Source organism: Sylvia atricapilla, chromosome Z (genome assembly GCF_009819655.1).
Source record: "Sylvia atricapilla isolate bSylAtr1 chromosome Z, bSylAtr1.pri, whole genome shotgun sequence".
NCBI classification, from domain to species: domain Eukaryota; kingdom Metazoa; phylum Chordata; class Aves; order Passeriformes; family Sylviidae; genus Sylvia; species Sylvia atricapilla.
In genome coordinates this window covers 73,813,547-73,828,608 of record NC_089174.1, presented here as the reverse complement: position 1 = coordinate 73,828,608, position 15,062 = coordinate 73,813,547, and the positions used below count along the sequence as shown (strand labels likewise).

Below are 15,062 nucleotides of genomic sequence, written 5' to 3'. Positions count from 1 at the left end.
AAGGAATATTCAAAGAAGCATTCAATTCAAATTCAGTAACTGAATGGAAGGGGTGATCTGTCAACTCTCAATAATAAGGAAAACACACTAGAGTAAATAGTCACATCCCTGAAAGAGGTAAAATCAGAGCCTGATTCTACATATACTTACGAGTATGAGCAACTGGCAGAAATCGTATTAAATTCAAATTCATTCAAACTATTCATAAACTCTTTCTTACGCTTTCTAATGCCTTTTCTCTTTGAAATTCTGTGCCTGCATTTCAGAAGTGGAAAACATTAATGTAGTCAAATACTGGAGAGGGGAGGGTGCTCAGCATCTTCAAAAATCAATCTTTCATTAATGACCATTCCAGTTTTAGAAAACTATATGTACAAGCTGCTGTATAAATAAGAGCTGGACACAGTTTTTTTAAATATACATAACGTATGCTATATATATGCATTACTTGTATACGTATTACTTGTATTTTTATTCTTGCTATTCAAGTGAAGATAAAATAAAAGTACAAACACAAGTTAAAATAAAAATAATTATTTCAGTCCTAGATGGAAGGTGGCTGTTTCAGACATTAGGGCATGGAAATGATCTGGCTTCTAATAATCTTAGAAGCTGCAGCAGTACCTAGTTCACTCCTGATGTCATGCAACGCAAGGAGCGAAAGCCCATGAGGTAAGATATAAATAGAGAATTTGTCTGTGGAGAAAAGTCCAGATTTCACCTTGTGAAGTCTGCTGTGGATTTTGAACAGTTTATGGTAATAAGAGCTCATTTTCCTTGCTATTACCTGCGCAATGTAGAAAAGATGTGCAGAGGGGATTTCACCTTTTTGTCAGACACCTTTTTATTGTGCGTACAGTTAGATTTTTCTTTACTGTTCTTCCACTGTTGTGTAACAAATGTCTGCATGATTCTGCAAATTAAGATAAAAAAGAAAGGTTTTTTTATCCCAGACAGAACATACTAATTTTAATACTATGGCCTCTGTGGTTACCATGCAAATGACAATGCAATGTTCTCACTCTACAACTGGTTTTCTGTCACTTACGTGGATTAATGATTAGGTGCTCTAGGTCCTCAAAAACCCTTTAACAAAATTAACATGGGACTCTTAATGAGAATACAGTCTGTGTAAAGAGCCACTGCAACTGCAAAACTTATGCAGACTATACTTTTCATGGAGATCTAGAGACAAATTGAGTCAAGGTCATCAAATCCAGCTACAGGGGTCTGCCTGTCATATGACCACAGGGTACTGCATCTGCATGGTTAAGCAAAACCTTGTTCTGACTCTAATCTGGCAGCAGGGGGTCTTAATAGGGATAAAAGTCAAAGCTGAATTTGATGTGAAGAATGAATATCCCACTGCCACAGGTATGAAGAACCACTGGGCTCGGGTATTTTTATTCCTGCTCAATTGTGAACGGTGCAGCTATGTTCTTGAAAATCTCATATGGGAACCTTTAGTAATTAGCTGGTGCAAAAATCAGACAGGGTAAATAGCAAAACATTTTAAGAGACTATAAATTTTGGGGAGTGTTTCTTTTTTTTTTTTTTTTTTTTTTTTTGTTATTCAAGGTCGTGTACCACAGAGATTTAATAACTTGCTTCAATTGTAAGATTATGAAAATGTTGTACTGAATTTCTTAAAGCACTAAATAGGATGTTTTTCCCCCTCAAGGGTTTCTTAATGTTTTAATGGTGATATACTAAAACCAATATACTAAAAAAATTATTACATATAGAAAAGCATACACAAAGAGACAGCTCAGCAAAATTTCATTAAAATGAGTTGTACTATGACCACATGAAACTGCCAAATTTTTTGACTATTCTTCCATCTTGTCCTTAAAACACGGATGGCCTAATTACTGCAGTATATCTTAAAGGCAACCATGAAAGCACAGCCTCCTCAGGGTATGCATGAAGCTCAAAAACGCTCCCATTAGGTCCTAAAAGGCACCAGAGTGACAGAAAACCCTGGCAAGTAACACAGATCAAGTTCTCATCAATAGCTATCAAACCCAAATATAAAATGGCAAATACTGACTTTAATTGAAAGAAAAGTAACTTCAAGATACTTTGATCCAACCACCAATCTCACAACATGAATTTTGTTCTACTTGACATGGTCCAGAAACTAAAGAGTGTACTATTTGCCTAAAAACAGGGGTTTGTACTTTTCTAGACTTACTTTTTCAGCTGATGTCCCAGCCCAAACCTTTCCTTAGTAGAGATCTGAAATACATCCACAGTTGGCACTAGAGAAAAAGGGATATTTTGTTGATATATGAACTTAAAGCAGTAAGGACAAACTTGTGACCATGTAAGTCTTATTTAAATACCTCTTTTGTGTGGAGCTTGACAACAGATAATTAAATTGAAGCAACAGCAAGAGCGGACATGTCATCTAAGCATATTAAAAAAGGACTAGTCTTTTTTGGAATATCAGCCAATCTAACTCACAGTTTTACAAACAGAAATCCCCCAAATGTATCTCTTCCCACACATTTTATTTACAAAAATGTATCTTTTATTTACAAAAATGTATCTTTTTTTTACATTGCATACACTACGCAAGCAACATCAGATTAAATCTGGACTTCCAGTTTATCTCACCTAATATTTTAATTTTTTTTCCCAAGTACATAGTCTATACACAGAATTCCTGTGGCCACAAAGAAAGCCCAGACTGAAACTGAATTCATTAGTATCTGGATTTTGTTTCTGAGAGTGTTTTAATACAAGATCCAAACCCATCATCTAAGTGCCTGATATGAGAATTCCAGTGGCCAAGGCTTTATCCTAACACTGAAATTTCCTCAAGGCCTGTCCTAACACTGGTATATCCATATTCATGTCGGAAATTGCAAATTGTACAGGGTAAAGGATGAAAATTAGCTAGTGGCATTACTAAAATCCTTCAATAACATTTGCTAGATAGAAGTGGCAGATGGAACCAGTACTTGTTGAGAGAGCCCCAGGTCCTCAAGGCAGGACAGCAGCCAAAGCATATTACAAGCACGAACAGACTGCATACTTTGTATTGCATAAGGTGAAAATGACTAAAGTAAAATAAAACAAAAAAATTTAAACAAAAAATCTGGGGTTTGTTCAGATTTTATTAGAAACAGTAAATCAGTATTTTGATGTTATTCTGACCACTCAGAAAGTCAGATTTTATTCAGAATATCAAAGTTTGTACTTTAATTTTGCTTTAATAGATTAAATTTGATAATAAAAAAAATATCTAACTTGGCCATGCAATTTAACTTAGTTCAAAGGTCAGTAGTTACCTCTTCTCTGATGTTATTATCCAAATAACATCAAACATGAACTCATCTATTAAACACAAACTGATGACTTTTTTCAAAAGGGATGAATGATTTAATGAAGCATAGCAGTATCTTTGGATTGTCAAATTTCAGACACACTGCAGGGGGCTGGTGGGACGGGAAATATTTTAAGTATCATCATACCTACAGCTAGCAATCTTAAAATCTGACATCTAGACCAAAATTTCTGTCTAGACTCTACATTCAGGGGACTAGCCAATGCCTCCACTGGCTGATTCATCCTCTCTAAGACAGGTTTCTAAGGCACAAGGGACAGACTGCCCACACAGACACTACTGAGACAAGCTATTAACTAGAAAAACTATCTAAAATCAGTGTATTATACAGCTACAGGGTGGTGCTCATATCCCCCACTGAGCTTTGAAATGTACTGTGTTCCTGTTTCTCAATCAACAGAACGTAGCACAGGAGAGAAAGATACAGCATAAAATTCCGCCCAGTATTCTCAAGAAAACAGAAGAAAAATTCACAGAATTAACACAAAAGATGGTGGATCTCACTGTGCTTTGCTAGTAAGTGAAGAGACATGGCTGCAATAGCAGCTGAGCTCATAAAACCAACGTCAGCAAAGCTCTTGCCTGTGGCCCTGCTCCTGCCTCTCTCAGAGCTCGGGCACTCCCACAAGCAGTCAGCTGCAGCACCGAGAACTGTTTCCCACTTTAACCTTGTCAGTGATGCAGGATATATATTCTTGTTACTTCTCATTTCTCACTGCATACTGCCCTACACATTTCATCTTCTCTTATGTGCTGCACTTCTTCTTTTTGAAAATCACATTTTGATAGAAATGTTCTGAATACTAACGCTGCTTCCTGCTATTTTAAATGCGTATTTTAAGATTTGTGTATTAACAAAAACGATTGAAGTAATAAACCAGAGATGAAAAGACCGAAGTCAAGCGGAAAAAAAGATTGGTATAATGAAATGCTTATTTGAATGAACAGAATATAGCTTATAGTTAGACTCATCAGACAACATAGCCTATAGAAATAGCTCATTGGGACAGATTTTGCTAAACAGGACTGGAAATATCTATTCATTTTCCAGAGGCAGAATTCTCCCACAGATAAAAGCCTGAAATGACAGCCTGTACTGCAAGTCTCCAAGGCTGGGGAAGTTATTATCCAAACTGAGTCTGACTTGCACTGTAAAAATCTATCTGAAGTTGACTCTCATATATGAATGCTTCCAAATCTTCAAAATCAGTTGATTCTTCATGAGTTTGACCGTTTTTTCTCTCACGAGGAAACTATACTCACTTAAAAAATCTTACAAATCTAAAGATTTCTAGAATTCACATACTCAAATAGAAACCAGAAGCTGAAAGGGCAACTACCATGGCCTGTCTCTTTAAAGGTGAATGAACAAAGGCATGTTAATGTGCTGCACAGGCCTTTGTATGTCTTCATTATCAGCCATATCTCATCTGTGCAGATGATGTTTGATTTCAAAAACGAGGAAATCTTTACTCCTTAACTCTGGTTCCTAGGGGAAGCAGTTGCATCTCAACGGATATCAGGAAAACAAGTTCCCAAAACCAATCCATGAAAGTTTAAATTAGATGCCTGTGTCACTAGGAAGGGCCTAGCTGTGCAAATACATGTAAGCCTAATTTCAAATCAATAGGACTCCTCTCACAGTAGAACTGAGCACATGCAGGGTCAAAGATTTTGTAGTGAATAAGTGTCTACCCTGTGTCTGAGAGTGGCATCACACAAGGCACAAGAAGAACACACAGCTGACCAACCTGGACCATTTAGGTACTGTGTAAGGGAACAGTGCAGTCGCACTATTATAGGCTCTGTGCGAATCACATCCCAGGCCACAGCAATCTCCTCCTAGTTTAAGACAGAAAGAAAACAATAGACGTCATTAGCCATCATGAGGAAGTACTGCTTTTTGTCAGTCTGCCTTAGGGTTGCTAAAGACACCATCCACCCATTTATCCAGTTATTTAGTACTTACACCAACATTACACTCTAGACTTTTATGGCACAAACCATGGAACAAATCATGGCACACCAACACCTGCTGCAGAGCAGTGTCAGACTGCCTCCAGTTCTTGACTGAGCTCATTTAAACCAAGCAAAGGTTATACACAACACTGCACATACAGTACAGGCAGACACATTCCCATCTACCAACAGGTACTGCTTCAAAGCTGAGAAACAAAGGAACAAAAAAGACAGAATAGTAAAGGCCTAAGGAAACTTCTGCTCCTTAAAACTGGTCTAAATAATTCAAGCTATGATCAGATTTTTTTAAAAATTTAGTAAGGCTCAATAACTGTCTTATGTGCTGAGTGGACCTGAAAATAAAACATACCTGTGCAGAAACTAATCATGCCCTTAAAAGTTCTCATTTTTGTTCTTTATATAGAGGCCAGGAAGTTGCTGCACAGATGAGGTTAGGAAGTGTGAACGACAGCACAACAGCTAGAGAAGCCATGCTGACTCATATCTAGGTTAACATAAAAATAATGTTGTTTCATGTATATTTATTAAAACATTTACCACTCACAAAAATGTTTGGAAGGAAATACACATGTGGCAAATAAAAGCCTAACATAGCATTTTAACAATGTAGTCACAAAAGGAAAAGAAATTTTTTCACTATGTATCAATCAATAATGTGACACCCACTTGTGAAGATCAAGTCTCCAAAAAAAGAAAGTATCAGTGGTTGTCTAGAGAGTCTGATGTGTAGCGAAATTAAATGGGTAATAATGTTCATTATGTAATTTTCCGATTAGATTACTTACATCAAGAAAGCTAACATCAATATGTAGATCAATATCTACATCATCAATGGCTCCATATTCCCTGAAAGGAAATAATTACATTACATTAGAGCTCTTTAAGATACTCCTCAATCCAGAAGTACTTACAACATGGAAGATTTTATAAAGGATTGTCTTATCTGCAAAATCAGAATAGTTATAGAATACATATTTACATAGATTGGATCAATATTCCCAGTGGGTGACCGTCTGCTGTACTTAGAAGCTTTTTCAGAGGATCTTGCTTAAGCAGGCTAAATCTTTTCCACTAATTCCCCCAAAATCTCTCCAAAATTGCTGCTGTGTACTTGTGTCTCACATATTGAACAGATGAACAAAGGAAAATTAATCATCACATTATGATCCCATGACACAAGATCCCATGACACAAGAAAACCCTTGTTAATTTTCAAAAGTATTTCTGGTTAACAGCCAGTAACCTAAGAATAGGCTTCAGATAAACCACTGAAGACCAATACAACATAGCCTGGAGGATGGCATGTTATACCTGGAGGATTGCTTCATACAGTCAAGCATTTGTTTGTCAAAAATAACGACTGCCCTGTAATAAAAATTAGCTTTAACTGTGACATTTCCATAATCACTGAAATCTTTTTGCCCCAGTCTCACTATTCTGCTATACTAGAAGATAGATTTTAGACACATAATGCTAACTCAAGTTTCAATTTCCCAAGCTGACATGAGGAGTAAAATCATGTTTTATTCCAACACCTGCATCGTATGATCTGCTGTCTACAATGGCTTTATCAACAACACATCTTGATTTAGAGTTTCCAGAGGTCCTCTGCCCATAAATGAATAAGGAATGTAAAGAGATAGGAGAGAGTTTGGATCACCTGGATGGATCACTTTCTCAGGGCTTCTGTGGCCAGATTTCTAAGGGCAGTGGTGAAATGCATACAGGTACAGAAACTTCACTTTTACATGTAAAACTGACTCTCGACAGTAAGAGATCAGTGAAAGAAGGGTCAACTGTCTAGGAAATATGCCTCTCAGTGGATACCCCTGCCAGACAAAATTCTCTCTTCTTACAGAAGTGGAGCTGCTCAAGGATGAAAATGAATGCTTAAAGCTGTGGCATGTATTTCCAAGAATTTGTAAATATTTTGAGCTGCAATAGAGTGGATAAAGCACTGGAGTTTTACATGTGCCAAAAGCAGCCACAGGTGTCAGTTTCTACTACAGTGAGCTCAAGGGGAACACACTGTTTCCAGTGAAACAGCTGATTCAGTAAACTGCATGCATTTAGGTTTCTGAAAGGTTACATATAATGTTTCCATTTTAGGATTTTGAAGGAATTTCACAGCCATCAGTTTAGCAAATAAACATTTATTAATTTCCTAAACCTATACACAGCTATTCAGATTTCAATTCCCCAGATTCTTGAAGTGTAATAAATTTCCATTTAATTTGAAAAGGTATAGTACACCATAGCTGAAGGTATGCTCTCTCTTCTTCTGACTTGGTTTGTATGACAACTTTGATACTTTCCTTATATTACATCTGACAAGCCTGTTACAACTTACCTACCTGTTATTTTTATGGAATTATTAACAAAAGATTACATTGATGGAAGATGAAGTTATAAAATATCTGAGGGATATTAAAGTATACATACTACACCGATACACACGATGGCAGAATCACAAACATTCACATATGCCCAACAGAATTTGTGTGTAATTACTCTTAGCAATTCACATCTGACCAAGGTTCCACTATTTCCCTGTGTAGGATACTTTAGATTCCCACAATTTGAAATCTTCCCGAATCTCTGATCAAAGCCTAGCTTCTTACCGTCTTTCTCATGACGACAGTACAGAGTATTTGATCATTTATTCTACCTACAAACAGCTTTATTGAAGAAGAAAAAATGTTATTGTGTCTTCTTCCTCTCTTTTTCTCCTAGACTAGACACATCCAATTCCTTCAGTTGTTCCTTAGAGAAAGTATTTATTAAATCTCTTACCATTCCACTTGTTCACCTCCAGGGCAAAATACAGAATATGACAGAAGAAGAGTTTAACAAAGGTTTAAATAAATGTTGAATAGTAATTTACAACAAAACACAACTGTCCGACTAGAATTGCAAAAGACAATCATGTTTTACAACAGGGCTGTATTCAGCACAGCTACCTGTAACCATGCTGAACCACAAAAGAACCCCCAAAAACCCAGCATTGATGCTGGTGGCTGCACTCCCTCCTTTTGTCACACAACATGCCGAAATCACCAGAAAAGATTCGTGCTTTGAATTCTATATGGACCTTCCCTGGTTGCCAAAGCCCAAAACACTAAAGGTTCCACAATACAGAAAGGCTAATGCCGTACCTGAGAGATACTGCATTAGGTCCATAGATCTCTCTCACTGCTGTTAAATCAGCCTCCAGCTGTGGGTGCTTGTGAAGTTCTCCATCATAACTAACCTGTTAGGGAAAGGAAAGTATCTTGAGAGCTCCGTATTTAATTTCTGGCACCTGCTTTAGACTCTTGGAAGTTATCTCAGTAAAATACATTGTATTAAGATTCTTTAATGTCACACTCAGAAGGGACAAGCTGAAGTCCTCAGGCCACCACATCTGCTAAAGTAGTAAGATTTTCAAAGCAGGCACCTCTGCCTTGAGCTATTTTGAGGGTTCTTCTCCTGTTTGTGGGAGGAGAAGCTGCAAAGGACTCATCCATCTGTCCTATTTTGTCCCAGGTTTTTTTCTGGGACACTTGTGTATTTTAAAAATCTTAAGTAGGGTAAGAACCAGATGTTCCCAGTCCTGTCATCCTAGTCCAATCACTACAGCACAAAGGTCTGCTCACTCTTGTTTGTTGTCACACTCTAATATATACTAGACTCAGAATGGCTTGGGTACAAGAGAAGCATGAAACTATTCTGTATACCCAACACCCCAGCATCTAAATTACATTTTCAGCTTACTCATTGGCTGCATTCTGCCCACCAGTGCAATAATATGAGATTAAAAGAATTTAAAAGAACACTTTCCCTTGTTAAGTATTACACCAGAGAAGGCATAAAGAAGTAAATATCTGGACACCAACCCCCTTGTATTTTCCAAACTCTACAAGAAAAATGGAAAAAGTTATGTTTGTGCTTCCACTAAAAAGCAAAACCTGTGAGCTGGTTTGGTTGGACTGTATGAAGTTAAAATAATTAATATTCTCCTATCGTCTACAAGGTCCAAAATACCTCTTAGGGCATAAAGAGGCATAGATAAAAATCTATTCACTACCTGTCTATTATTACCTTCATCTCAAGCAAAATGATCCTGATTGTGTGAACCTAAATCCATGTTTTTACAACAATTAGAATGACAGTAATTCCAGAAGTCAATGAACTCCCTAGATTTGAACTAGATGTAGAAATGAGTGTAGGATCTTGTCTGTAGCTTTGACGGGAAAGAAAAGCAGCAGAAGGTAATTTATCTTTTAGACCCACACATCTATATAACCTTATACAGGAACCTGCAGAGAATTCTTGTTATTGCAGAGCCACATCCAACTGCACTACTGTTTCTTCCATTTGTACACCCAAACATGTAGGAAAACAGTGCTATGACACTTTCAACTCTCATACTTAGGAGATGTGCTTTTTAATTTAATTAAATTTCAGTAGTATTAAAATAATAATCAGATGATTGCTTTTTTTATATTCGAAAATCAGCAGAGTAATTTGATTAGACTTAGATCTAGAATTCTTTAAGTATAAGGCACAGAATTCATCAGCATGGCATGGACATGTATTTTTCAATATCAATGATATACATGGCCAGAAGGTTATTAAAAAAGTATCCTTCCTTTGTTTGGACAAGCATGTCAGAACAATTTTCCAAGCAGAAGAGTACGGGAAGAAAATCATTATTGTAATTTTCTTTCACTTTAGGTAGGGGGAAACCAATCCTTTTTACATGCTCATTACTCAAAGAAGAATTCTTTAAAGACGTGTAAATTATTGCTATCCTGCTTCCAAAGAAAGCACAGCAATCACTTTACAAATTGTAGCTGTGGTGCACTTGCCACCTTTGTTGGTCCTAAACCAGATTTTTAAATTAGTCTTATATTTCAATAATAGTAAAATACAAAAGGAACATTATGCAGAACACTACACTGGTCAACACAATGTTTTTTCTAATCTATCTTCTCATGGCAAGAGGCTACAAACTCAAAAAGGAAATAAAGCAGTGATCTGGCAAATTTTAAGACCACAGTATGGTACTTCCCACCCCTGAATTAGTGCCATAGACATACTGATGTACTCAGAGGAGGCTGTCAGAGTTTTGTATTTCTGTATTTTCCAGTGTGCCTTGTAGCTGAAGCACAAGAGACATGCAGACAGAGAGCCAAAGGCACTAGCATTTCTGTTTTCATATCCTGTTCTTATTTGCAAATGTAGAAGACAGAGATTCAAAGCAAAATGCAGAAAAAGTGAATATAAAAGCTAAAAAATCTGATAACTTTGTTATGACTGAAAGGTCTATGTTTAGAAAGTCCTAAATCTGAGACCTTTATTCAGATTGACAAAAGGTTGCTTTTTAAAAGGAGATTAAGCGATTTACAAACCTAAATCCCATTAAAAATCAATAGGTCTTAGACTATGGAACCACTTAGCTACTTTAAAGTATCCATTAAATCCTTAGGGAGGATTACAAGCAGGTGCCTCGGGACTGAATACAAACATTTAATTTATGAGCAAAAGGTTGCATCTTCTTTATGCTGCCCATCAAATGCCATTTCCCATCTTCCATGGGCCTTGTTTCATCATCAGCAACTCTCTTGTCTTTCCAGCTGTAGTCACTTAGAAATACTAAGAATTATCCTTGACCTCCATCCTTCTCAATTCTATTGCACACAATTACACTGGCATCTCTTCCCTCTATTTGTTAAAGTCAGTTTTTCTGCCCCCCTCTCTCTGTGGGCACAGCAGACACTTGTCACAAATAAAGGAGCACACCTTGTTTGTTCCCCACATATATGGTCAAACCTTTTGTGTCCCCAATATACCTGGTGCTCTCTTGACAACTCCTACAAACATTCTGCTTGATAAAAGATTGTTCTTTTTTGTCTTTCAAAGGACTTCGCTCATTACCTGATTTCCTATTTATTTTCTGAGTCCTCAGTACTATTTTTTAACTCTAGACATCTTCATTAGAATTTTTTCTTTTTGACCATGAAATTTTAATTTTTTTTTCCTCTTTTAAAATACACTTTCTGTGATGTCTCTGCTTTTTTTTTTTCTGTTCGCCATGTTTTGTTTATGGATATTCTATATTCAAGACAATAATAATCAACAGATATTTTATTTTTATTGCAGACCTGATCTTTTTGCCAGTTACTACTCCTTCAGTTAAATGTATTACCTCATAGAGAAGAAAATGCAATATAATCCAGTTTCCACTTTAATATAAAGCACTTAAATTCTAACCAGTCTTGTCTATCACACAGCTCTTTTATGCCTTGCAAAATGATGTACTGCTATCTGTGTTTGTATCTCATGGGCAGTGTTAGTATTTATTAATTCATTTGGGCACTGCCAGGCATCCTCTACCAAATGCATCTGCCCTGGTTCAAGAAATAAACACTCCCAGCTGTTTTCTGCCTTTTCCTTCACCTTGAGGTTACTGCCCTTTCTGTAGAGTTGAAAAATGAAGCAAGTACATGCGACTCATCACTGCAGGACAAGATCAGAAGCTTTTTCCTCTCAGGCAGATTAAAATAAAACACTGCTCTTTGCAATGAATTATGTGTATGGTCCTCCCCAGCTCTCCCCAGCATGGGGCTGTAGGAGTCGGCAGCTGAAGGGAGGCAACGCCTGCAGTTATTTCTAAAGTGAACACGAGTCAACTCCCCATGTTAGCTATTTCAGACAGTGAACATACATTTTTTCAGTTCTAGTTTCAATATAACTTTAACAGCTTCTCAGGGGCATGGGGCTGTTTGTTTGTTTGTTTGTGGGGTTTTGTTGGTTTGGGTTTTGCGTCTGTTTTTAAGGCACCTCAACACGAATTTTGTGTGCTAACCCCATTGCCCTGTTGGCTCTGCCATGTCCTGCCCATCAGCATCCCACGCTCCCTGCATGGACCCACCCTGCTGGCACTGCTGGCAGGCTCTTGCAGCCTTGGCTCTGCACCCAGGGCACGGATGGCTCCAGCCTCGGGGCTGAAGCAAGGGATAACCCTCATAAACAGCAATTCGCTAAAATGTTCATCGAAACAAACAGTTCTAATAACCTAAGTGAGGGATGATTCCTTGGGGCAACACTGAGGCTAAAAAATAAGAGAAATCTGAATAAACAGACTAGCAGCGTGGAGCACACTGCAAAAGAAAAAGGCATGAAAAGATTTTATTTCCCAATGCACAAGAGAATGTAAGAATTAATTCTGCTGAGGGAACAAGAAGGAAAGACACAGAGCAGTACAACCATCTAAAATATGCAGCATTTTTCAAGGTGAATTCTATTCTAGAGCTCAGAAAAAGAATGGACTATTGCCTAGACCAAAATCGTTTTGTAATAACGATTTTCACTATAAAAATGCAGTGCTCTTTACTTTAAAAAATGGCAATTCTCCAGAAGGAAATAGATTTGGAACCAGCCTGACTTCCCATTTGTATTAATAATGGGATAGGCTTTACAGACTCAGTTATCTGTTTCCTGGAAGTAAGCAACTAGCTTCTATTTTCAAGCTTTCTGGAGATATTAGCTTTTTCCATTATTATAGCTTTGGAAAAATAAGCAGAGCAATCTTACTTTGAGTATGTTATAATTTTGAACACATTCAAGATTTATGCCATAAAATGCTATGTATATATACACATATGCCACTCTACTCAACACTGAAAAAAACATGAGAAATTAAATATTATTATAAATTTGTAATGGAATGAACATAAGAACTTTCAGCTATTATTTTCTTGGAACTTGTGCAAAAAATTTCCTGCATTACCTGTCCTCCATAATAAAATTCCTCAGAGTCATTATCTCCTTCAGAGTCTTCTTCAACTGTGCTGCTGTGCCGTGACTCCTTAATGGAAAAGGAAAGTTAACAATGATAAAAGTAGTATGTTGACCTTGCATGTGTAGCCCTAAATGTAACTAAAGGAATGATGCTTTTACAAATAAGCTCATAGCATTCTCTCTTAAGAGATATTTTAGTATAATTTTTCCAGAAGACCCATTTTAAGAATGATGAAATATCACATGCAAAAAGCACCTAATACAGGGTACATAAAACCACCTTGAATATATGTTGAAGAAATAATACTTAGAGTGGTTACAAACACAGCATGGTATTTTAAAGAACTGGATAATTCAGCAGACTTTGTGGGGACACTTCACTCTGTGCTTTTGCTAAACAAAGCATAACTTTCCCATCCAGATTGCTTCTGGACATAGATCTTCTGGTGTGTCAGCAACCTGCGACAATTTTATTTTACTTTATTCTCATAATTAAACACTAGTAGTTCCAGGAAACAATCCAAATCCACGCATGGAATATCTAATGTTTCTTTCTGTGAAAATCTGACACTCTGCTGCTTAATTATTATTTTTAACAGAAGTTCCATCCTGGTGCCAGGAAAGTTTCAAACTTAATTTTCTGAGTAGCTCTGCTCTGAGACAGTGAAAAGTAACAATTACTATGCTTACCTAAGTAAAACCTACTCCAAATAGGCTGCTTTGTGAATAATATCATCAAGCAAACTGAACTCATCCTGGTACTGACTGCAACTCAGCAGGAGTTGAAATGTTATATTCTGTTTCCCACCACTGGAACATTTACTTATGATTATATAACTGCTTGAGAGAGTAGTCCTTGTTTCCCACAATGCATGCGTTATTTCTATGCCCTATGCTGACTAGCAGCCCCTAAAGAACACCTGGAAAAATCATCTTTCTTCACTTCAACCTGAACATAATGGATTAACTCCTTTTTTCTTATTTGTCAGACATGTCATAATAGAATAGATATCAGAAAAATAAATCAAAAAAGTAGGCAGTTATCCCTAAATCCCACAGCCACAAATGTGAGCACACTTATCACCAATTCCTGTGGTCAGACATTGTAATCCCATTTTTCTACCTTTGCCTCTAAATTCCAGCTCTATTCACTGTAGGTATACATACAGTGCAAAAGTGTATTTATCCAATCTCCTGGCAATTTCTGGAGAGGCATAAAAATAATTTCTGCTTCTACTTCACCGAAAATAAATGAAGTAACTTTAGTCTTTTTTTTTTTTAATACAATGAAATTACTTCAGAGGGAAGTCTGTTTCAAAATAGAAATCAACTGAACAAAAATTCCACACAAAACTCTCACATTAGAATAGTGATAAACCTGTCATATCCTAACCAAGCCTTGATCTGTTTATCCAACAGAAATCATCTGTGTTATGAGACTTTTTATAAAGGGGCTTTTTTCAATACTTTCACATTTAATTACCTGATTCAACTAAAAAAAAAAAAAATACAAGCTCAAACTCAGTCCCACAGAAACGAACTATATTTTAGGCTTTTAAGAAAATGGGTAAATTGTTCCCACACTTCCTTTCTTATGTTCATAGAACACTGAATGCAATGACAAGGCTGCAGAAGGAAAGCATTTTCAGTGCAGTTTTTCAAACTAAATGACATTTCATTTACTTAAAAAACCAACACACATAGCATCCAGGCATGCTTACCTCCCCTTTCCAGGAGAAGAAACTCAGCACCCACCCTTACCAAAGAAGACTTTAAGTCAGGCACCTGAAGTCCTGACAGCGCTCAATCTCTTGCTTGAGGCAGGAGCTATGTGGTACCTTCTTTGAGGCCATGACACTGTCAAGCCCCAAGAGTAGATTTCACCTCAGTGCCACTTCCCTCTTAACCAGTCTCAGCAGGACTGGTCACAAATACCACTGTGCCT

General features: G+C 37.0%; 1 protein-coding gene across 1 annotated transcript in view; it reads right to left on the bottom strand.

Annotated features, from left to right (window-relative positions):
* The window catches only part of PARP8 (poly(ADP-ribose) polymerase family member 8), a 115,512-nt gene that overhangs the window by 37,611 nt on the left and 62,839 nt on the right, over positions 1-15,062 (bottom strand). The window contains exons 6-11 of the mRNA XM_066340052.1: positions 13,107-13,184; positions 8,488-8,582; positions 6,118-6,178; positions 5,104-5,194; positions 2,195-2,261; positions 788-913 (exon numbers count right to left, since the gene is read on the bottom strand). Of these exons, the coding sequence (XP_066196149.1) occupies positions 788-913; positions 2,195-2,261; positions 5,104-5,194; positions 6,118-6,178; positions 8,488-8,582; positions 13,107-13,184 (518 nt within the window). The remainder of the gene's footprint in view (positions 1-787; positions 914-2,194; positions 2,262-5,103; positions 5,195-6,117; positions 6,179-8,487; positions 8,583-13,106; positions 13,185-15,062) is intronic.